The sequence below is a fragment of the Brassica rapa genome, chromosome A09 (assembly GCF_000309985.2).
Source record: "Brassica rapa cultivar Chiifu-401-42 chromosome A09, CAAS_Brap_v3.01, whole genome shotgun sequence".
Taxonomy (NCBI): Eukaryota; Viridiplantae; Streptophyta; class Magnoliopsida; order Brassicales; family Brassicaceae; genus Brassica; species Brassica rapa.
The window spans coordinates 42,003,939-42,028,196 of NC_024803.2; the positions used below are offsets into that span (position 1 = coordinate 42,003,939).

At 33.8% G+C, this 24,258-nt stretch overlaps 5 protein-coding genes across 7 annotated transcripts; 3 read left to right on the plus strand and 2 right to left on the minus strand.

Annotated features, from left to right (window-relative positions):
- Nucleotides 1-229: 229 nt before the first annotated feature.
- On the minus strand, nt 230-21,771 carry LOC103843007 (phosphate transporter PHO1 homolog 3). 3 transcript variants are annotated; one of them, XM_033279013.1, is made up of 14 exons: nt 21,718-21,771; nt 4,976-5,082; nt 4,446-4,924; nt 3,474-3,837; nt 3,348-3,396; nt 3,189-3,260; nt 2,963-3,092; nt 2,752-2,872; nt 2,378-2,636; nt 1,500-1,604; nt 1,202-1,393; nt 839-1,120; nt 623-759; nt 230-516 (listed from the first exon to the last, which is right to left on the minus strand). In XM_033279013.1, the coding sequence occupies exons 2-14, from the start codon at nt 5,065-5,067 to the stop codon at nt 417-419; spliced, it is 2,382 nt and encodes a 793-aa protein (XP_033134904.1). In that variant the 5' UTR covers nt 5,068-5,082; nt 21,718-21,771; the 3' UTR covers nt 230-416. The 3 variants fall into 3 exon arrangements, with proteins under 3 accessions (XP_033134904.1, XP_033134905.1, XP_009117945.2); XM_033279014.1 differs by lacking the exons at nt 4,446-4,924; nt 4,976-5,082; nt 21,718-21,771 and adding an exon at nt 3,922-4,349; XM_009119697.2 differs by lacking the exon at nt 21,718-21,771 and having other exon boundaries at nt 233-516; nt 4,446-5,098.
- LOC103843008 (fructose-bisphosphate aldolase-lysine N-methyltransferase, chloroplastic) lies at nt 11,062-13,116 on the plus strand. Its single transcript, XM_009119698.3, has 6 exons — nt 11,062-11,580; nt 11,666-11,694; nt 11,806-12,017; nt 12,084-12,206; nt 12,291-12,695; nt 12,773-13,116. The coding sequence occupies exons 1-6, from the start codon at nt 11,105-11,107 to the stop codon at nt 12,980-12,982; spliced, it is 1,455 nt and encodes a 484-aa protein (XP_009117946.2). The 5' UTR covers nt 11,062-11,104; the 3' UTR covers nt 12,983-13,116.
- LOC103843009 (transmembrane emp24 domain-containing protein p24delta7) lies at nt 13,366-14,412 on the plus strand. The gene is made up of 4 exons (XM_009119699.3): nt 13,366-13,620; nt 13,694-13,903; nt 13,981-14,057; nt 14,135-14,412. The coding sequence occupies exons 1-4, from the start codon at nt 13,414-13,416 to the stop codon at nt 14,277-14,279; spliced, it is 639 nt and encodes a 212-aa protein (XP_009117947.1). The 5' UTR covers nt 13,366-13,413; the 3' UTR covers nt 14,280-14,412.
- On the minus strand, nt 14,386-17,110 carry LOC103843010 (integrin-linked protein kinase 1). The gene is made up of 11 exons (XM_009119700.3): nt 16,660-17,110; nt 16,496-16,570; nt 16,143-16,259; nt 15,904-15,998; nt 15,663-15,783; nt 15,485-15,564; nt 15,349-15,408; nt 15,141-15,262; nt 14,964-15,049; nt 14,767-14,882; nt 14,386-14,681 (listed from the first exon to the last, which is right to left on the minus strand). Exons 1-11 carry the CDS (start codon nt 16,975-16,977, stop codon nt 14,555-14,557), a joined length of 1,317 nt encoding a protein of 438 aa, XP_009117948.1. The 5' UTR covers nt 16,978-17,110; the 3' UTR covers nt 14,386-14,554.
- LOC103843013 lies at nt 21,285-24,212 on the plus strand. The gene is made up of 9 exons (XM_009119702.3): nt 21,285-21,422; nt 21,601-21,713; nt 21,829-22,184; nt 22,260-22,346; nt 22,412-22,681; nt 22,776-22,893; nt 23,163-23,658; nt 23,743-23,865; nt 23,946-24,212. The coding sequence occupies exons 3-9, from the start codon at nt 21,911-21,913 to the stop codon at nt 24,054-24,056; spliced, it is 1,479 nt and encodes a 492-aa protein (XP_009117950.1). The 5' UTR covers nt 21,285-21,422; nt 21,601-21,713; nt 21,829-21,910; the 3' UTR covers nt 24,057-24,212.
- Nucleotides 24,213-24,258: the final 46 nt, after the last annotated feature.

A 24,258-nucleotide genomic window follows, 5' to 3' on the forward strand; every position in this document is an offset into this window, starting at 1 on the left:
TGACTAATTCCATTCCAGGATCACCCATAGTATTGGGTGGACTATGTGAAGTTGTGAACTACCGCGACGAATGATCCCAAGACACACACTAGAGGTAGAACCTTATGTTTATATGTTTAGAAAGAAAAAAAAATTCCTCTGTTTCAAATTAGTTGATCTTTAAGGTTTATGCACACATTAAAAATTGTTGATTTTTATTCATTTTTCCTAAAATTACATTAACTAAAACTAATCAAACCAACAAAAATTTTTATTATAGAATACAAATAGTCGAAACCACCAAATAACATAAGAATTTGCAGAGAATTTTGAAAACATCACTTAAATTAATACACAACTAAAATCCCAAAACATCAACAAAAATGAAACAGTTTGATGGACTTTGGTGGGTAAAAAGTATAATACTCAATGAAACTTTAATCATCTTTATCTTCATCTTCATCGTAGTTGAATGGTAATGGGACAGACTTGAAGGCTCTGTATTTCCCAACATTGTTCAAATGCTCATTCTCTAATCTGTTTTCCACGAACCAGACCAAGAAACAAAACCACAGAGGGTCACTAAAGACAGAAGACAGCCTGTCCAAAAAAATGATATGAGTTTTGAAGTATTTTTTTTTACCTGAAAAAATTCCATATACCACGACGAATGATCTCCAGACTAGCAACAACGGTAATCATCGTCTCCTTATGCATGAAGGAGAATTTGAAATCCAGAACCGTTTGGATCCACGCAAATCTCAGCAGGACATTCAAGATCTGAATACATGTTCTTAAAACATCAGTTGCTATGAAACATGTTTTGATGTAATATTTTTTTAATGGTTTTGAGACTCACCATGGCGACAAAGTATACTTTCTTTTGAGGTATGAGAAGTTTATCCCGAAGCCAGTGGTTTTTGGATGTCCGGTTTAGAAGACCCCAATCATGAACAAAGTCCCACCAAGTAGAGAATATTGCAGCTATAACTGAGAAAATAGCGGCTAAGACCCTCCAAGCGACTTGATGTTTCTGGATACTGTAAGCAGTTCTCAAGCAAACCGCCACTATAGTTAAAAAGTACTTGAGTCCATTCCACCCTTGCTCTGGATTTTTCTCCTCAAACAGCCGTCGCATGCACTGCATTGAGTACAAGTTTAGTTATTGAATGAATGCTTAGAGATGTTGAACTTTTTCTTTTAAAGAGAAGAAACTATGTACCTGAAGGAGGCGAGAGAGATAAGGAATAACAGCAACAATGAAGATGAAAGCCTTGTAGCTACCAGTATTACAAGTGTTCTTTCTGTGTCTGAAGTCTCCCCAACCATAGTAACAGATGTAGAACTGGATGCTTCTAAGAGCTTGAACTTGGCTAGTTAATTGATCTCCCAAGAAGAAATCAGGCAATGTTACCTGCAGGAGAAAAAAAACAAGAAGTGGAGGGTTGGTTGAAGCCCTACTACAATAGGACTTTACAACAGTCTCTTTGGTCAATGAGCTTATTCGATCTCTGTTTTACCTTGTAAAGAGGAGCGGCGATGCAATGAAACAAACTAGTGAGGAAGAAAAGGCGAGTTGAGCCGTAGAAGAACTTGAATGGCAGGACAAGAACCACAAACATAGCCTGTAAAGTGGAAGATAAATGTACCACAGCTATTATTATGACACTGTGTTTAATGACTGATTTTTTATACTTATATCACATATATGCAGTTGTCTTTTTGGTTTAATTATAAGAATCAAGTTCACACTAAAGTTAAGGATTCTACTATAAAATCCGATATCATAATGATTCGGTTTCGATTAAAGACATCTTCAACATTACTTTATTTTTCACTCTAAAATAGAATTTAAAGTAAAAATGTTTCAGTGGTACTTTATTTTATACACTATAATATAATAAAAAATAGGTTTACTTCATATATAGAGTAATTTATTATTTTTTAATTATAGTATATTATTAACCATCTTTCCTTGCCATTTAATAGAGTATTTACTTCAATAAAATTATGGACAAAACTACAAAAAAAAATAACTACAAAAAATATATAATACATATAGGCATATGAATTGGTGGTTACAAAATGAGAAAATATGTGATTGCTAATGTGATGTCTTCTATAGAATAAAAACAAGAATCATTAACATCTCTGACAAAAAAACAAAATTTTGCATCCACATAAAATAGTTAAGTAGAAATTTGCAATATTCTCCATCAAAAATCATTTTTAAGGAATTAAAGGTATAAGGGGAGAAAAATCAATCGGTGAATGGATCTAATACCAAACCGATTTGATCATTGGATCAAGGTTAGTTTTTCTTCTTTTTTTCTTAAAGATATATTATGGTTAAATAAAACCAAACCTATATGAAATTATAAAAGGGGTTTACACTTACAATAAATAGGAAAAGAGGAAGAAGTTCGGTTAATGCTTGATAGCCTTTCGTTTCGGGATCTGCCTCCATGTCAAGATTGGCAAGAACACAGAGCAATGCAAGGACTCCAATACTGAAACCCACAAGCAGGACTTGTCTGTATCCAAGTTCAGTTCCTTGCTTGAACCCAAATATGAAGGAATAGTTTACTTTGTATCGCTTCCAGTAGTATATATTAGCAGCATACATTATTATGTGCAGCACTATAAACCCGAACAAGCTGCAAGAAACATCAGAGAAGACAACAACAACAACAACAACTAAGCAACATTGTAAAAACACAAATGCTCGATATAAATACTTAAGAAGAATGGACAAGAATACTAAGTTGTTACCTATAAAGAGGGAACATAGTATTCATGTATTGCTCTTGGTCTTCCTGCTGCAAGAGGTGTCGAGTGCGGATAATCGCTGCAAGAGCCACAATAAGAGAGAAAATGCATCCACCCAAGAAACCTGGAACCAATATCCTCATAAGCACCAAAAAGTTTGAACTTCAATTTTTTTTCTTTTTCTGATGCGAGTCAATGACTTTATATTTTATACCAGTGGAGAATGTAAGTCTGTGTCGCTCTCGTTTCGCTTTAGGCCTTAAAATATTCATTCCTTTTGTTCGATTAGCATTTGCAAAATGCTTTATGAAAGTAGCTTCAACACGCTCCATGAGTCGCACAACCTGTCACAACAGAGAATCCAGAGAAGTTCAATACTGGAGAGAATAAAAGCAGAGGATGTTTTTTCCTATTGGATCAAAATTTAACAAACATCTTACTTCATCAGAGCTTCCAAGGTGTGAAGTATCTACCATTTTCATGTAAGGCTTCATTGCATCCCTAGAAGTTATCTATATATAACGCACATTTTCAGTCATATAAATTATATAAAATATAACGCCAAGTCAAAGTCTATAATCTTCTTCTTATTTTTTTACCTTATCGTACTTCTTCAATATCTTCGAGAACGCCAATACATTCAAAAAGCTGCATATACATAATTTAAAACTCATTAAACATATTAAAAAGAAAATCAAAATCCTACAAGTACAGACCATACGCACCTGTAGCTCTTGAGAAGCCTCAGCTTCTGATAAAACACGAATAAAGCTTGCCGCAGCTTCGCCTCGACCATCATCAGATTTTCTCTGCTGAATTTTAAATCGGTCTGCTTCGTTATCTGGAGAAATCCTTTGATGGTGGAACGAGGCGTCTCTTTGGTGTCGTTTAACCACACTCGATCAAGAATATCTAGCGGAGCTGGTCTCATTGCTCTCATCTTGGTCATATTCACGTCTCTAGCTGTGGTACACGCCGAGGCTCCATTTGATTCTTCTTCTTCTTCTTCTTGAACAACATCTTCCGTTCGTCCAGCTCTGCTTGACCCTCCTTCCTGTATAGCCTCCAGATGAGCTTTACTAACGTTTACTACAAATTTGAAATATAGGTTTGGTAAGAATAGGAAAACATTTATGAATAAAAGAAATTAAGTGATGCACGCGTTAAAAACACCTAGTATTGTAGTAAGTTTAGTCCATGACTCTGACGCTCAATCTAGGTCTAATAGCAAAACAAAATTTGAGACCAAATAACCCTTTTCAACTCCAATTTTATTTCTTCATTTTTTAAAATTAATAAATAGTAAGTTCACAGATTAATAAACTTGGCCATCTTTTGGCATATGGAAATGGAGTGGTCCAACATGATCGAAATTTAAAAATTAAGATTTAAAAATACAGTATCTACAACTTAAAATTTAAAATATACTTCTTAATTTTATGCTTATAACTACAACTTAAAATTTAAAATATACTTCTTAATTTTATGCTTATAACTACAAAAAATGTTAAATATATAAAGACTGAGCAATAAAAAATTTAAAAGTAATCATTGCTTCATTAAACATATCGATAATATTTTTTTGAACAGGGTCCAAAAATAATTTAAGAGGGCCCTGTTAATAAAATAATGAGTTCATAGATTAACAAAAAAATTGTAGGAAATTAAAGTAGATAGGCATGTGTATGATTGCTTACTAGATCTAGCTCCGGCGGGAGAAGAAGCGGAGATAGCCGCCGCGGAAGAAGCTATATCAGAAGCCAGTTGAGTGATCTCCACCGCACGTTCATCCCATCCCCACCCTTCTGGATTCTCAACTTTGACACGAAACGCTATCAAAGCGTCCATCTGTTTGTTAAGCACCACCGCTTCTTTCAACACTTCTTCAACTTTCTCTTTGTAAAACTTACTCACTTTGTTGAACTCGTCGTCTAGTCTCCGGAAAAACACCAGCTCGTACTCTCCTCCTTCCTCCGTCGTCATCAGAAACGTCGTAACGCAACCGTGATCCACGGTGGTGTTCACTAGAATGGGACCCGAGGTCGCCGTCAATGGTACACCTTCCTCTGGGTCATGAGAATTACCGCGTCTATGTCTTCCCGGAGTTGAGACTAAGCCGCTAAACGTTCGGTACAACGTCATTTTGCGGCTTAGTCCTCCGCCGTGGTGATTCTTGGCGCCACCACGAGGAGCTGCATGGTTGCTTCTGAGCTTGAATGCCATGATATCTTTGAGACACTTTTTGAGAGAACCGTAGTTCATGTAAGCTTGTTGCCACTCTGGCACCATTTGAGACGAGAACTCCTTCCCGAACTTCATTTCGGTTCTTGATATCTAATTATGTTTCTCTTTATTTTTGTTGGATTCTATATTTTATGTTTCCATAATGAGACCAGAGGACTCGTATTTATAAGGGTAAGTTGGTTGATACCAGTTCAGTGGGTCGAGTTAAGAATATAGCAAATGTAATATCTATCATCGTGGATATTCAAGTCTTTCAACTAAGGTGGACAAAAAAACTCGAACCCAAGTACCGAACCGAAGAGACCCGAAAAAGACCGAACAGACCGAAACCAAATTTAGAAATTACCCAACCGGATACTGATATTTTATACTTGAAGAACAGGAACCGAACCCCTACTGAACCGAGAACCGAACAATACCCATATAGATTCGGATGAAAAATTCTTATACACTTACCTTATACATTTATATCTTTATAGTTTATACTTTATATACTTACTTTTTTTATTGATCAACACTTAGCTTATACGAGAACCTCGTATTTTTTGGATGTTTTATTCTTACAGTTTGGATTTTGGTTTCTGAATGAAGAAATCGTTTGAATGTTATTTTGGTATTGGTTTTGATTCATTTATTTGCAAGTACATCAGATTAGTTTGAGTAATATGGCTACAACGTAACTACTTAGAACCGAATCCGATTGGAACTTTTTCTAGTTCTAATATGATTACCAAACTTCAGAAACCGAAAGAACCAAAAACTGAAAAGACCTACCTGATCTGACTTGAGATTTTCATGGTTCTTTAATGGTTACCGAACTTCAAGAACCGAACTAAACCGAACCGAACGTCACAGTTTCAACGACGTTTGGGATTTCGTCATCAGGAATTGCATGGGAACTTCTGTTATTTGGAACTATTTAAAAATCTGTAAAAAACTATATAACTATTAATTAGAATGATGTGATGGGTTTTTTTGTCGGCTGATGTGATGGACTTTAGCTACAGGCCTTCAACGTACAATTACATATTTCATTTACATTTTTATCATTTCCTCCAATTTTATATGTAACCACAAGTAAAGTTAATCTGTAATATATGTATATTCCATTTTCATTCAGCTAATTAAAGACATTTTATAACAAAATTAAAAGGCCTTATTTGTGAATTAATCATATCTGAAGAAGAAATTAACTAAATATCACTGATTTTGACATAATATAAGAATTAACATTTAATATATCTATGATCCGGTTATATCCTTAATAGTAGTGAGCAGAAGGTTACATATGTATAGAGTGGATGACGTTGATGTATTTTTGTTATGAACATAAATGAATGTATATTACTTAATAGCACAGCACATAAAAAACCAACATTTACCTCATACTTAGTCACTATAAATAGTAAAATAAATAGATAACATAGAACTTTTTATTTAAAATGTATTTCATATCACTGAAATAGTATAGGACTCGTATCCCACTCACAACCATTAAATACTAAACTCAACCCCAACTTTTAAATACTATAAACTCTAAATTGTAATCATTAAATCCAAATCCAAATATAAACTATAAACTATAATATATATTTATAATGATTAATCCAACCCACATCTCTTTAATAAAAAAGACAATTCTCTTTTGTCACAAAAATAGACTTCAAAAACTAAAATGACCAAAATAAAATTCTTTTATTTTGAAAATTTTATATTTTATTTTATTTTTGAAAATTTGAAATCCTATCCCTTAAATCCCGGTTCTCAACTCTAAACCCTAAACCTTAAACTTTAAACTTTAAACTCCACCCCTTAACTATAAACCCTAATATCTATATTAATTAATCATAAGGGTATAAATGTATATTTATTTATTTTGATAAAACATTTAAGTCTATTTTGATCATTTTTATTTTTAAGCTCTATATTTGTGACAAAAAAATTTTAGGTCTATATATCCTAGGAAATTTTTCTAATAAAAAAACCCACCCTAAATTTTAAATACTAAACAATAATACTAAACTCACCCCAAATGTTCTATTCCATTTTGTGATAAGTAAATGTTATATTCCATGTATCCAAAGTAGTATAATATTATAACAATTAACATAATCCTTAAATACTAAACAATATTCCAGTCCTCCTAAATACTAAATTCTAAACTCCAAAGTTTAAATCCAAACCCAAATGTAAAATATGATTTATAGTTATAATATTTTAAATAAAATTAAAATATGAAAATAGTATATAATATTTTGTACTATTAAATTATACTATCTAAAATGGAAAGAAAAGTATACTTGTGAACTAAATACATTTGTGTGGTTGAAAAGGAGATGACGTCAACAACTTCAGATACATACATAATTTCATTTGTTTTACTTTGAAGGTTCCGCCGGTTACAAACAAGGATAATATGGCAATATTATATAAAATGCATGTGATACAGTGAAAAAAATAGGATTTTGTCCATTGAGTGAATTATAATTTTATTGAACGTGATACAATGCAATTTTGCAAATAAAATCAATTGATTTATATTCTAATAATTATATATTATTCAGTACTCTGTACAATTTCAAATATAAATAGATGCTTCTTATATTGGTTCTTTTTTACTACATTTCTTCAGGACGAAACTGAACAATGCCTAAATTTAGGCTTAAATAATTCGTCACAATCGTATGCAAAAATTCCCTTTTTTTGATAAAGAGCTTCAGAATTTAAAATTTCGTTGAGGGATATATCTAATTAGTAGGAGTAAATACACTATTATTTGATAAGTAAATTTTCTTATTTGTCATATTCTCTATAACTTTAATGAATTTGTTTACTTGTCATCTTTTCCATAATTTGAATTTGGTTATTTGTCTTCTTCTCCATAGTTTCAGTGAATTTTATTACTTGTCATTTTCTATATGATTTTAAAATAAATTATTAGTTTAATTAATATTATTATTTAAATTTTTATTTTAACATATATATTTATCATGATATTTAAGATAATTAATAAATATTAACCTGTTCTACAGATTTATATATTATTGTTTTAAAAATAATAATATGTAATCATCATGATATTTAGAACATTCAATTAATAAATAAATATTAACAATTGATATTAACAATATATACAAATAATATCATCTAATATTTAGTGACTAGTAATATAACCAGTTTCTCTGATTCTTATTGAAAATATAGATCCAAATACAGATTAAAAATTATATATAAGTATACTAATTTATTTTAATTAATCGGTTTCTCTGGTTTATTCATTTAATATACTGAATCATATCTATATACTGCAGTTTTTTAAAATAATATTTATTCAGTTTATTTGATACTACCAAATCCAAGCAATTTTTTCTATTTCGGTTCCGTTCGGTTTTAAATGGTTCGAGTTTACCGGATTGAACATTCCACTATTGTTATTTTGTTGACGTTTTATGGTTCTAATTGTTTATAATCCTTTCAATGTCATTGGATGTATTTTCAGTCCAAATACAATAAGTGTTAATTTCAAACTCAACTTTCCTAATTTGATTATTAATATAGAAAAAATGATCTAAAATCCACATCTCATAAATAAAACTATGAAACAAAATAATTTAATTTAATTTGATTACCAATATGAATATTGAAGTTTTATAATTTGTAATATTAATTTAAAATTTGTATCTAATTTAATAATTTTTAATAAAAACATTGTAATTAAAAATTGGTAAATAATTTTTTATGATTTTTTGAATTTTTATAATTTTTTTATAATTTTTTTATACTTTTATATTTTCTTTATTTTATTAATAAAATAATTTTTTTTCTTTTTTTATTTTTGTAAATTTTTAGTGACTTTTATGATTTGTTTGAATATTTTATAATCTTTTATACTTTCTGTATTTTATATTTATTTTATTTTAAAAAGTAATGTTTTGTGAATTTTTTTATTTTGGTGAATTTTAGTGATTTTTATGAGTTGTTTTGAATTGTTTATGAATTTTTATATTTTCTGTATTTTTATATTTATTTTACTAATAAAATAGTTTTAGAAAAAATCAAAAAAAGAAAGAAATCGACACTTCATCGATTTTGAAGATAATCATTTTGACTTAATGTACAAGTAAACCAGATTGAAAGTTTGTTTTGATGCAAGTATCACTTTAGAAATTTAAAATGCTTCTGAAATATTCTCAATGTTTAAAGTGCAAGTGACGACCACTTTAAATATTTTTTATGCGGTTTTAATAGTAACATCAGTTATCAATTTATCAGCATTTTTAATTTGGATTTGTGAAGAAAGATAATATAATAATGAATAGATACATATATATTTGGCAAAAGAAGAAAAGTAAGAAAATTAATTGGAAAATCATGATTTTGTTGACCAATCCCTGAGGTTGTGTTGGGTGGATTTTGTTGTTTTCATGAGAAAAGTTGTCAGACTTTTTTTTTATTTCAATCATATAATGTGGGGGGAACAAAAACACGTACTTCTTAAGATTTTTCTTCTTGAACTTTGAGAAGTATAAATTGAATTTTCTTTATTGGGGTCACATATATATAGTTAATATTTTCATTAAATAATACAGTATATAGTATTATAACAAAAAAAAGTAAATGAATTAGCGGGGTTTATGAAAATTTAAACACAAACTAGTGAGGTCAAAAAATGAATTAAACCCATTATTTTGTTAATTTTAAACAACCATACAGTATAAATAATTCATTTATCAAATTCATAAGAATCGGGTGATCTTACTATACTTTTCTTGCCTTCATCCCTGAGTATAAGTTAATCATAAATATTTAAATTTAGCATCGAACTATATAAACTTACAGTTTTTAGTAACTTGCCATTGCTTTTAGAGCATTACTGAATTATCATTTATCAATTATAACGTCAATAGTAATACAATTTTCAGCTAAGTATCTTAGACATATAATGCTAACAGTTTAACTAAATTTTAATTATAGAAGCTAAATCAGTTATATAATAAAAAGTTATTTAAATTGTTATACTTCTTAAAACATCTAAAAGAGAATGGTCTTTTTTTTCTTCTTTTCGTATATTCTAATAACAATATTTTTTGTAAAAAAAAAAGTTCATAAAAATACTCTCAGTTATCATGTTTTACCCATGTAGGTCTTCTTTATCTTTTGTTGTTTTGTATTTCCAAAATTTTAAGTCAAAATTATAAATTTAAGAAACTAAGAGCAGCTGCAACGCTGATCTTACAAAAAAATCTTTAGCAATAATTTTTTTTTATAATATGTGGAGACCAAAAAAAATTAGGAATTTGTGCCATAATTGTGTGTTGGAGTCCGTAGGTAAGGATCATTTCGCTGCCGGGTTTGTCACTGCGCGCGGGTTCCATCGTCACGTGAAAACCCGCGATTGACCCCTTTTTATTTTTTTTATCTTTTTTTTTTAACTGAAAAAATAAAAATAATAAAATAATATAAAAGACTTATCTGAATTATCGAGTCATGAGTAACACGGTTGTGGATGCCCTAAGGAATGACTGGTATCTTTGGAAATCAATAAATCTTTATTACTTGGGATGTTGAAAACTATGATCATTGTGCATAATGGTCAACTTTCTACATCTGTAGCACAAAAAACTACATCTTAAATTTTACAATAAACAAATAAAATCTACAATAAAATGAAAACTATAACAGCAACCAAGTCATGGCCTAATTGACAGGTGAAACAGTCACGTTGTCTAAATTTGACGATTTTTTTAATATAAAGAAAACAAGTGTTGATTTTCCACTGTCAACATTACCACACAAACAAACACACTTGGAAAAAAGGGATAATATTCATATGTGTTTGTAATTTCCAGGTGTATGACTAAAGTTGACTTGGGATTTTGGACTTGTCAATCAATTAAATTAACAATCTTTACTTGTTGAGTACATCTTTAAAATATGAGTCTGTACACTGTAGTTGCCCTAAATAACGTGGGTTTAGCAATTTACAAAGAAATATCATCCAAGTACAGAACTTGGGCCTTATACATTAATGGGCTTTTTATATTAGATTTTCTTATCTGTGATATAATTATTATTATCCACTCAACACTCTACCCGCCAATAGAAAACAACCATGACAGCCTCCGTCACCGTCGCGACGGGTTTTCTCCGTTCACCGTCAGTCTCAAAGTCTCAAAACACTTCCTTTCTCTTTACCCGTCAGAGAATTTCACCGAAGAAATCTTCGGTGAGACCCATCTCCGCCTCAGCCTCAGAGCTGCCGGAGAACGTTCGGAGCTTCTGGAAGTGGCTCGGAGACCAAGGAGTCGTCTCCGCCAAATCCGCCGCGGAGCCCGCGGTGGTACCGGAAGGTCTGGGACTTGTGGCCCGGCGCGATATCGGGAGAAACGAGGTCGTTCTGGAGATTCCCAAGCGGCTGTGGATAAGCCCAGAGACCGCGGCGGCTTCAAAGATCGGAGCTTTATGCGGCGGGTTGAAGCCGTGGGTTTCGGTTGCTCTGTTTTTGATCAGAGAGAAGTATGATGAAGATTCTGCATGGAGAGTTTATCTCGACGTTCTTCCTGAGTCTACTGACTCCACCATCTTCTGGTGGGTTTTGTCCTTGTCTGAACTATTATCATTAGCTTTCTTTATAGCTATTCTAAACTTGTCTGATGAAATGTCTCCAGTACAGGTCAGAAGAGGAGCTTGCTGAGCTCAAAGGTTCCATCTTTTTACCCATTTGTTCTTCTTCTTTCAGTAGTTAGCTCATTTGAATTGTATAGCTTCTTTGCCTATCGGTTTGTATCACTAGAAGTGTATCTTTTGGCACAGGGACTCAACTGTTGAGCAACACACTTGGTGCGAAAGAGTATCTAGAGAATGAGTTCTCAAAACTGGAACAAGAGATACTAAAGCCCAACAAAGACATGTTCCCATCCGGCATAACAGTTGATGACTTCATGTGGGCGTTTGGGATTCTCAGGTCAAGAGCTTTTTCTCGCCTCCGTGGCCAAGACCTTGTCTTGATCCCTCTTGCAGATTTGGTAAAGCCTCCCCCCTTGTATACAACTAATTAAAGACAATGATGCTTAATGTTTTGTTTTGAACAGATAAACCATAACCCTGAGATAAAGACAGAAGACTATGCATATGAGATCAAAGGAGCTGGCCTCTTCTCTAGAGATCTCTTGTTCTCCTTGAAATCCCCTGTCTATGTCAAAGCAGGTGGGCAGGTAAGCTTCAACCACTCTTACTTATACTTTAACCCCTCAAAGAGTGTACCCTTTAACACTTTTCTTCACTATCTCTTTCCACAGGTGTACATTCAGTATGATGTGAACAAAAGCAATGCAGAGCTTGCTCTGGACTACGGTTTTGTGGAATCAAACCCAAACCGGAACTCATACACTTTAACAATAGAGATACTAGAATCAGACCCGTTCTTTGGGGATAAGTTGGATATAGCTGAGACTAACGGGATGGCTGAGACCGGTTACTTTGACATAGTAGAAGGCCAGTCTCTTCCCGCTGGGATGCTTCAGTACATTCGGCTTGTGGCGCTTGGCGGTTCAGATGCGTTCTTGTTGGAATCTATCTTCAGTAACACCATATGGGGCCATCTTGAGTTGCCTGTAAGCCGTTCCAACGAGGAACTTATATGCCGTGTTGTCAGAGATGCCTGCAAATCTGCTTTGTCTGGTTTTGCTACCACCATTGAAGAGGTAGTATATATATGTTTGAATTCTTCTCATGTCTTTGTAAGCTACTTAGCATCATTTCATGATTTGTCTTTTTGCAGGATGAGAAGCTTCTGGAAGAAGGGAAGCTTGATCCGAGGATGGAACTGGCTATAAAGGTAAGGATTGGTGAGAAGAAGGTGCTTCAGCAAATCGACCAAATCTTCAAGGATAGGGAGCTTGAGCTTGATGTGCTAGAGTATTACCAAGAGAGAAGGCTCAAAGATCTTGGTTTGGTTGGCGAGCAAGGGGAGATCATCTTCTGGGAATGAGATTTAGCTTATAGCTCGTAATAGCATTGAGACGGAAGAGTATAGAGAGACCACCATTTGTATGTAAGCTATTTTGCCAAAATGGCCTTTTTATGACATTTCTATAAGATTAGATACATAATTTTGTTTAGTTACATCTTAACTTAAGTAAAAACAAATAAATCAAGACCAGCAACAGAAAAAAAAAAGCTACAGAACAAAAATATTACAAAGTTCTATATGAAGATAAAAGTCCAATATTATTATTGGGCCTTAATTCTATAAGCCCACTGTTGTTTAGCTCAAAAGCGAATCCACGTGTTACGACGAATAAAACACTTACGCGTGGCACTGCACGTGTTGACTTTCTTTGTCTTCTTCATTAGCCAGAGACAACGACACATTGAAACTCGTCAAAATCGATATCTCCGTCTCTCAACATCATAGCAGCCATGGATCTTCGCCGGAGCTCAATTGTACTACTAATCCTCTCCATCCTATCTCCAGCGACTCTCTCCATGCGCTACGAGCTACTCTCGGGCCACACGAAATGCATCTCCGAGGAGATTCACGCCAACGCAATGTCCGTCGGCAAGTACAGCATCGTAAACCCTAACGACGATCATCCTCTCCCCGATTCCCACAAGATCACCGTCAGGGTAACACATTCCGAATAATCTCATCGTCATTTTAAGTATTATAAATAATGCAAAATGTGTTTGGTGTGTGTAGGTGACGTCACCGCAAGGAACGGCGTATCACGAGGCGGACGGAGTGAGTACGGGACAGTTCTCGTTAACGGCTGTTGAAACGGGAGATTACATAACTTGCATCTCAGCCGTTGATCACAAACCGGAGACGATGCTGACCATTGACTTTGATTGGAGGTCGGGGGTTCATACCAAGGACTGGTCTAATGTGGCTAAGAAGAGCCAAGTTGAAGTAAAGTCAAACTTTAACTCATTACAGAGTGTTCTTAAAGATTGTTTCTTTTAATCTTTTGATTTTATTTTGGGTAGATGATGGAGTTTGAGGTTAAGAAGCTATTCGACACTGTCACATCTATCCATGATGAGATGTTTTATCTCAGGGACAGGTAAATTTACACGACCCAAGAGAATGGTTCTAAGGCTAAAAACTCAAAGACATATCGTGTTGTGGTATGTGTTGTAGGGAAGAAGAGATGCAGGAACTGAACAGAGCCACAAACACGAAGATGGCATGGTTTAGTTTTCTGTCGCTTGGAGTTTGTTTATCAGTTGCTGGACTTCAGTTTTGGCACTTGAAGACTTTCTTCCAGAAGAAGAAACTCATCTGAAGACTCATTACCATCTAATATACACAACTATATTCATTTTTGTTAAAGCATTATATGATCATCTTAACATCTCAGTGACCTGCAAACTCAATCCAGTCCATGGAAAAAACAAAAGCCCTTTTTTTGTCACACCCTTTCTACTCGTGTACTGTGAAACAAATGGAAAGAGGAAAAGAAAATAAACAATCTTTTCTTTACAAAAGAGACAAGAAACATAGAATAGTAGTAATAATCAAACATAATGTTAATCTCATGTTTGGATTTGTTTGGTGTATTTATGAAGTGAATAAGCCCCAGTGGTGATCAGAAGGTAGAGTTTCCTTGATCTTTTCAAGTCTCTTGAGGATGTCCAGAAACGATGGTCTCTGGTTCATGTCTGCGTCCCAGCATTTCACTATTAACCTGTCAAAAAGAAACTGGTTAGATTTATATCGGTAAGACTATAACCGGTGTGCATGCCATAGGGTACTTAGGTTGTTTTGCTTACTCTCTTAAATCAGGTGTGCATCCTTTGGAACGGAAACTAGGTCTGTGTCCATCTGATACATGTTTAGCTGCTTCATATGGCTCGTAGTTCGCAAACGGTGGCTCTCCTTCAAGCATCTGGAGACAATGTGGTAATGAAATTAAGGTTAAGAGTGTAGAAAGAGACAGAGAGTTTCTTGTAGTTAGAGATGTTAGTACCTCGTAGAGTATCATAGCAAAGGAGAAGACATCGACTTTCTTGTCGTATTTTCTATGCTTGAATACTTCAGGAGCCATATACCGGTCTGGTTTGTTGCAAGAAGAAGAGTCACAACATAGTTAGGGGAAAAACAAGAAAGTCAACAACGGTTTTGACTATAGAACAACAACACTTACAGCTTCCGGTTTCGCCAGTCATTTTGTAGACATCATGAGAGTTTTGAACCTTTATGAGCTTACTAAGACCAAAGTCTCCAACTTTCAAGTGGTCTGCACTGGAATTAACCAGAAGAACGTTCCTGAAAAAATATAACAGGCGAGAACCGGTTTTACAAATGAGCAGATTTAAAGTACAACCGAGGAGCTATGCAATAGTGATTATTACCTTGGTTTAAGATCTCGGTGAATGATAACATTAGGCTCATTGTGAAGATATGTCATTCCTCTGTTAGCAACAAATTAAAAATAAAATAAAAAATAAATTTTCACATAATATCTCGAATGTTAAAAATTGAAAGCACCTTGCGATATCCAATGCAAAGTTGACAGCAGTAGCTGGAGTAAGACCACCCTTTTCTTTGAGGTATTGATGAAGATCTCCCTGTGACAAAAAATAGATTTAATCATATTTAGTTTTAACCATGGTCAAAACATTGCAGAGATAAAAAAAAAAAGACAGAGGATAGTGGAAAGAGTTACCCCGCGTAAGTATTCAGTTATTAACATAAGGGGCTTTCTTTCGGTTACAGCTCCTAAGAACTGGACTATATTCGGATGGCGAAGCTTAACTAGCAGATCAACCTCATGCCTGAAGTCCTGACTGTATCAAAACAAATATGAAACACAAGAATCTTAGGAGAGACTGTTACCATGGTTTGGGCTAAAATCCGTTATAGAAACTCATCTGCTAATAGCAAAAGAGAGAGAGATAACAACTTACATAACAAGTCTATCATCTGAAAGAGACGGAAGAATACGTTTAACAGCTACTGGTGTTCCTCTCCAATAAGCTTTCACAATCTCACCAAAGGAACCCTGACAAAAAAAATGTGACCAACCTCCCAATTAGTCCAAAGAAAGCCACTACATGAGCTCCATTGCATTGAACTAAACACGGATGACACTAAACTCAAAACTATTGATTACTAATATCAGAACTTGGTTTCAAATTAAACAAACCTTTCCAATCATGGCGGCATTAGAGAAATCCAGCTCAGCAGGTTCAATTTCCCAGTCACATTTCTTTGGAATTGGTGGTTGCACAGGCTTTGGTTCAAAGTGACTCCCGTTTTGACCCTGCACAGAGAATCCAATCAGCCAGGTTCAAAGACTAAGAGCTCCACACACACACACACACACACACACACACACAAAGTGTCTCTTTGAATCTCTGAACACAAGTACACCAAACAACACTGCATTTAAACAGTTGCTTCAGAGATAGATGAATGTTATCTTATTCATATTCCATACCAATCAAACATTAAGAATAAAAGCTCCTACATAAGATCATAGAGAAATTCATCACTCACATAAGATAAACCGCCATGAGACTTCAGCAGCTCGATCATTTTCTGCTTCCTAGCACCTTCTGCATCAGCCAGAGGCTTCAAACAAACAACCAACACAACATTCAGATCAAAGCTATAAACACAAAAGAATAACAACAACAAAAAGAAAAGAAAAAAACACTTACAGTGTTCTTCCACCTGTCCTGAGCGTTCACATCAGCACCAAACTCAATCAGACAATTAACAACATCGATCCACCCATGAAGAGACGCCACGTGTAAAGGCGTCCGCTTGTCGTAGTCTCTAGCGTGAACCAGAGACGGATCCTCCTCCAGCAATTTCCTAACTGCAGCCGCGTCGTTCTGGTGCGCGTGCCACAGGATCAGAGACGTTCTGCTCACGCGCGCCTTCTCCTTCTGTTTGTCGTACCCAGCGCTCGTTCCCGCTGCGGAAACGGCTTGTTCGCCGCCATCTCCAGCCGTCGCCGACGATTCGGAGCTCATCTGAAGCGTAAAGATGAGATTTTTTTTAAAAAAGGGTTGCGTTTACAGAGACTTGATTGCTTGGATTCTGGTTTTTTTTAGTGGATTTTGCTTCTTTGGGTAATTGAGGAATCGATTCTTTTACAGTGGAGGTGGTGATGATGAAGCTTGTAGCTTGTTCTCTTGTGTGAACGTCGCCGTTAACTTAGCCGTCAAGTTGGAGACTTTTTCCTCCGTCTATTTTCGTGAGTTTGTTAACTCCGTCCCCGTTATCTCAGACTTTTTCTTTTGGTCTTTATTTTTTAGTGGCCGACTCATTTCACATTATTTATTCCTTCATGTTTGTTGGGATATTTTTTTGAGTTGTATGAACAATATATATTTGATAAAAAAATTAACAATATATATCTAATATATATCTAGATTTTTTTTGTTTCTTATAGCTTTATATTGCCTACAAACTACAGTAGAATCTGATGTTAATACTTACAAAGAACTATTCATATTTTGTCACAGTCACTTAAAACTGAAATGAAGAACTAGTCATATTTGAAGAACTAATATGAATCATATTAATAAATGTTATGGTTCTTGGGTGTGAAGGGGACTAAGTCAACGATCCGGATAACATGGCATCACATCTATCACATGACTGCTATAAATATACACGCATATGCCTTTAGCATCTACTTTCATGTGATTAAAAAAGTCATTCATGTTTTATATAAAATCAATGCACCAGATATAGACTTTTTACAATTTGTTTTAATCAACTAATCGTGTATAGACAACTATAAACACTCGCAAATGTTTGACCAACTAGGTCATGAAAAACAACTAAATTTTAATCTCTGACTGAATTAGAAACACGTATATCTTACAAAAACCTATAGAGATTATACAAAAACTCGCCTAATGATCGTCTACTGACACTAGCTAACCAACTGTGTTTGCTCCAGCTTAGAGAAGGTTAGCCATTCCAAGGGTTAAGACGGTTTGGTCATCACCAAGCTGTGTGGATTCTTGACCAGTGAACAGCTCGAGCAGCCTACAACTGTACAAGGCTCAATGTTAATAACGTGAAGCCATGTGGGAGATGTGAGAAGATACATACACCTCATGACTAGTTCATGCATCGTTTAGCGAGCAACGCGCTGCAATAAGTCACCTTTTCCTGCTTGGTGAACAACACGAAAACAAGTGTTGACGACAGTGCATACAAGCTGGTTGCCAGAAGACCTGAAGTATCTTCATTAGCACAACCTCTTCTGATGCAAGACTTGTCACCTCAAATCGGCAGCTTGTCACAGAATCAACTACCAAGTGTATGGCGTCTTCAATATTTGTAGTATTTTGACCAACTACATTCAGAGTTTCAGACTAATTAGGATCTTGAAAATTGATGAGAAAGCAATGCTGGTAGATATATTATAAATGGGCCACTATTTCAGTGGGCCTGTAGCAGGCTTGTAATTAAATGTCGCACAGTCCTTACCTTACTCTATAAATTGCTTTGTATTCATAACACTTCTCTCATTTCTAACAAGATGGAAAACTAAAATCGTATTAAATTCTATTAAAGAGTGTATGTCGCAGAGTCACAGACAACTGTAACACTAGTATATATACATTTATAAATTCAGGAACAGTTGAATGATTCTTTTTTCGCTGTTGTTGTTGAGTGAGGTAATTGCCTTTGCTCCTCCGGTTAGTGGGAGACAATACTTTCCAGAATTTTATATCTCAAATAATGATTAAATTTTAATTAATATGAAATTTTCAACATAAACTATGTAAGGAAATATTATACAATGAACTTTTATATATCTCTACATTTATATAATCATAATATATTATGACTTATTGCCTTGTCTGATTAGGTATTCTTGCAGCCGAATGACATGTCTCTTTCATGTTTAATTAGTGTCAAAAATTGAAGAACCATTTAATAAAGTATAGCATGTAAAGTTATCAGTCTATGATTTACAATATTCATGATATAACTACATAGCTACTTGCTAGATATATGAGTTGTGGAAATGGGTAAATGTTTAATGAGAAGTGTCATGTAGTCAGGTGAAAAACGAATGAGAAAAGTTTTGTAAACCAAAATTTATGTAATTTAGATATTCATATGATTCAGATCTGTAAAAGAACTTCATATAGAGAGACTTTTGTTTTCATTTGACATACATCTAGGTATTTGGTATTTGAAAATGAAATTGAATATCAAACAAATAATCGTTAGACATCCACCCCTAGATTTATAGATATTAAAATAATGTGGACTACAGTTGGCAAATGGCAATGTTCTCTGAGGTCTACACACGTTCAAGTATTTGTCTGGAACGTATCTGCTCTTGTATTTTTATATACAGAAACTTATATGATATATTTGGTATCCACCCAACTGCACCGTTTCTGTTTTAAGAAGTATTCAGAATATTATGTAAACTAATTAGACAATAATCGAGATTTATAGTTTAGTTTTCTCTACTGTAGTATACTTGTTGTGTTACTGTTACTGTCTAAAGTTAATCGCGTGTATAGGAGGTAAAAATGATTAATATCTAAATCATATTTAATATTAATTATCTGAACTTTTATTCGATTTCACTTCAGTTTTTCTTCCAGACGAATAAAAGAGCAAATAAATTGAAGTTAAGTGTAAATCCGTTTAGTACAGTTCGAGTTGTCATCAAACAAACTTTTTATTCCAGTGGTTCAAGTAGATTATGCGTCTAACTTGATACAAGAGAAAGGTAAATATATTACAATTATTCAAAAAAATATATAGTAATCCTGTAAGTGTAAACACTTCGATCGATGTTCCTAATCGTAAGTCTGCCAACCACACTTGCAGCTGTTCAAGCCTCTTAACTGGACTCCAAATCTTCTAATAAATCAAGAAAAATCATAACCTTTAAGAATAAATAATATGAGCCGTCAATAGAACAGTTGAAATATATTGGAGAATCCATTGTTATAATGACATATATCATTAACAACTAAAAGATCTTATACTATATGTATGAAAAGAATGGATGCAAGAGAATATGTGCAAATGGAATTTTAAGTCATTTGTAGCTTCTTTCTATCCAGTATAGCCGGAAGATTACATGTAAGAATGGCTGTAAGCCAGTAACGATTAACAAATAAGAAAATACATTATACTCTCCAACGAAAAGGACTTTGAACTAACTAATAGGATTATATTCACTTCTTAGCTCAATAATATGTTTTAAGAAAGTAGTTTATTATATTCTTGGACGGATTTGATAGCTAAACAATCTATGAATGACAAAAGTAAATTAATTGTAAAATTACATAATGATACAACTTTCTATCAACGTAATAAGATATGAGTCTATGAACAAACAATTTTCCTTGGATATCTAAGTTATGTATACATATTATACAAAAGTTAATTAATATTTTGACACTTTTATGCCAAATTAAAACCATATTTATTGTAAAAACGAGAAGGTATATATGATCTAGAGCTCCATGCACAGCATAGTTAATTATAGATACAAATTGATGGTGTACATATACTAGGTACGAAGTATGCATCTAATTGAAAAAAGATATTTGACCAAAAAAAAAAAAATTGAAAAAAGATAAAAAAAAATATGGTCAGTGTATTTAATTATCAACATGCATTAATAAGCATTATAGGTCGATGATAGATGAATGCAGCTTATAACAGTAAAGCATGTGGTCCTCATCGAGAACTTCACATACGAATCTCTTTTGAAACTTTGCTATTTCAAATGTCTCGACGATCTTGATTAGACATTTTCTATCAACAACTGCATATGTAATAGCTTATGCCTTGCTGTATACTTCCACACTCCACATTGATGAACTAGAATACGAATATATTTTCGCCTTTATACAATTTATTCCTCATACCATTTTCCAGTCTTCAACGTCAAGAATAACCACACTTAAAAATTAAAAAAAAAAAATGTAGATAGATGTGGATGTTTTGTTGACATCGATGAGAAAGAAGACAAAAAATATTAAACGAGGTTAAGAAATTTGCCATAAATGGAGACACATGCTGTAAAATAACTCAAGACTTCTGTAATTAAAAACGGTTGCTTCTTACCCGCGCGCGAAGATCATGGGGTCAACCCCTAAAACAAACTCACTTTCTCTGTAATAAAAATATCATTAAAATGTACAAGAAATACAAAAATAAAAAATAAAAAGCAGATAGAGATTGAAACGAGGAACAAGACTTGGGAAGGATCCGAAGAAAACGGGTTACTTAAGAATCAGTGGTGTCAAGATCTCTCTCCTATTTATTTAACGAGATTAAATTTTTACTTTTTATTGAACACGAAAAGACAGAGAAACAAAAAAAGAGTCGATAGGCAGAGGAAAGAAAGACGAAGAGAACAGAACAGAGGATTTTCCAAAGATCCTCTTCTTCCTCTCTTCTTCTTATTCTTCTCCTGGTTTGTTTTCCTTGATTTCAAACATAAATTTTACATTTTTAAACATTATTGGTTCATTCTTTTTACTGGGTCTCTCCTAAGAAATGATATTGTATTCAAGATTTTCTTGTCTTTCACGTTTCAAATCTCAAATGCTGCATTCTTAGGGTTTGATTTTGTCTTTTTCTCTTTGATGAAGGTCTTGAAGATATACATGAATCAACATCCCATTGTTATGAATGTTGATGCACTCTCTTATGTATACATAAGCTCTTACAGGTGACCTCTCTGAAAAGACTTTTTTTTTAAAAGGTACTAGATTCTCTCTTGCATTTGTTTTTTTTTTTTTTAATTTCGGACAAGAACATATATACATATTTGGTGTGTGATAGTCTTATCATTTATTTCTTTTCATGTCTTGATTCAGATTCCTCAAAAAGAATTTGATTTCTTTGAGCTATTATTAGCCGGTGAATGTATTAGAAACCCTCCAAAGCAAAAAAAAAAAGATGGGTGGCTGCGTTTCTTCACAGAGAAAAATCAGCAACAAGCTTCATCAGAAGAAGCATAAACATGGTGGCAGACATGGCAAAAGCCGGTCCAAAATCTCGGCTTCAATGCCTGATGTTCCTATGAAACGCATGAGCAATGCTAGCGTCAGGGATTTTGTTCATCTTGATTTCGAAAAAGGTGCAGCCAAGATGATGTGTAAGAGAGCTGAGATGACAAATGCTAATTTCCATTTAACTCAACTTCAATGGAACTGCCAATTTGATGGAAACCGTAAGAACATCATTTAAAAAAAAAAAACTCTCAAAGATCTTGAATATGTTTTATTGAATCTGATTCTATTTCCAGGAGTGTCACACGAGGAAGCTTGGTATGATTCCTTTAGTTACATTGACTCTGAGTCTGATGATGGATCAAACTGTAGTGTTTTTGAAGGTAAAACATCAAAGCTTGAGACATTGGTTTGTGAATGAAGATGGTAACATGTATCTTTCTTGCAGATGCAAACCCTTCTGCGATGGGACAAGTGATTCAGTATGAAGAGTTCTACGAGAGTTACCTCAAAATAGATGGGAACAAAGCTGAGACATACTCAAGCAAGAATGAAGTCAGCATAAAGAGAAACCAAATTGCTGATGAATCTCACCAAGAAACCATCAAGACTACCACTTGTCAAGAACATCAAGATCACAATAAGAGATCATCAAAAGTTGTTATGGTTTCGGTTCGAAGAACATCTATTGATAGAAAATCAACATCATCTGAATTATGTAAGAAAAATGATCAAATTATCTCTAGAGTTTCCATCCTTTTTTTTAAGTTTTCTTTCTCATGATTATTTATGTCTTTAAAACTTTTCATCAGACCGACCAAAAGCTGGTTCTGTGATTCAACGTTCTTTGGGAGAGAAACTGACCAACCAAGGAAGCTGGTTAGAACTTTCTCCATCGAGTTTCAAGCTCCGTGGACTGAGCTTCTTCAGGTTAGGATTCAAAGTTCAGTTTAAGAAAGTAGACAAACAGTTTTGTTTGATCAATTTACAGTAAAAAAAACTCTACAAATTAATAATGTTATGACTATGATATTTTATTAACTTATGGAGTTATTAATTTACAAAAAGAAAAATCGTTTTAGAATTTTTCTATTTTAGAATATTGATATTAATAAAATAACAAAATAAATCTATTAATTTGCCAAGTATTAATTTACATAGCTTCTATTGTAATTATATTTTGTTTACATCATTTTCAGAGACAAACAAAAGAGTCCAGCACCAAACTGTAGTCCTTACACACCAATTGGAGTCGATCTTTTCGCGTGTCCTAAGAAGATAAGCCACATTGCTCAGCACATTGAGCTCCCTAATTTGAAACCGGTGTCATCACAAGAGTGTTATGTCCCCAGTCTCTTGATTGTGAACATCCAGCTTCCAATGTATCAAACCTCTATGTTTGGTGACTATGATGGTGAAGGACTTAGCTTAGTCTTATACTTCAAACTGAATGAGAGTTATCACCAAGAGATCTCATCTCACTTTCAAGAAACCATCAAGAGATTTATGGATGATGAGATGGAGAAAGTGAAAGGATTCACAAGAGAATCAACAGTGCCATTCAGAGAGAGGTTGAAGATCATGGCCGGATTGGTGAATCCTGAGGATCTTCTGCTAAGTTCTACTGAGAGAAAACTTATCACAGCTTACAATGATAGACCTGTTCTTTCTCGTCCCCAACATGATTTCTTTCAGGTTAGATTACATATCTTAGCTATTTTTTGAGAGTTCGTTGCTAAAACTTTGTAATAATGTTATGTGTTGATCATTTGGATACAGGGACCAAACTACTTTGAGATCGATTTGGACATTCACAGGTTCAGTTATATTTCGAGGAAAGGACTCGAATCTTTCAGGGATAGGATCAAGAATGGAGTTCTTGATCTTGGTTTAACTATTCAGGTACTTTGAAATAATCTCTAGGTCTTTTTGATTTGGAGTGTTGCTCAAGTAAACATTTTTGTTCTTTTTTTCTCACACAGGCTCAATCACCAGAGGAACTTCCAGAGCAAGTACTGTGTTGTGTCAGGCTGAACAAGATTGATTTCGTGAATCACGGACAGATCCCAACGCTTTTAACTAACAAACAATGATGAGTTTCCACATCTAAAGAGACAAAAGCAAAACAAAGAACCTTTCACATATTTGTATTAAAAAGACATTACAAATCAATGTCTTTTTTTTTTTTGGAAACCTTAGAAACAAGATTTGCTCTGAAGTATGTTATGAAAAATATTCATTTGTACAGACGTCACAAGTTTCTACTCCATTATTCAAAACCCATGAAAAATAACA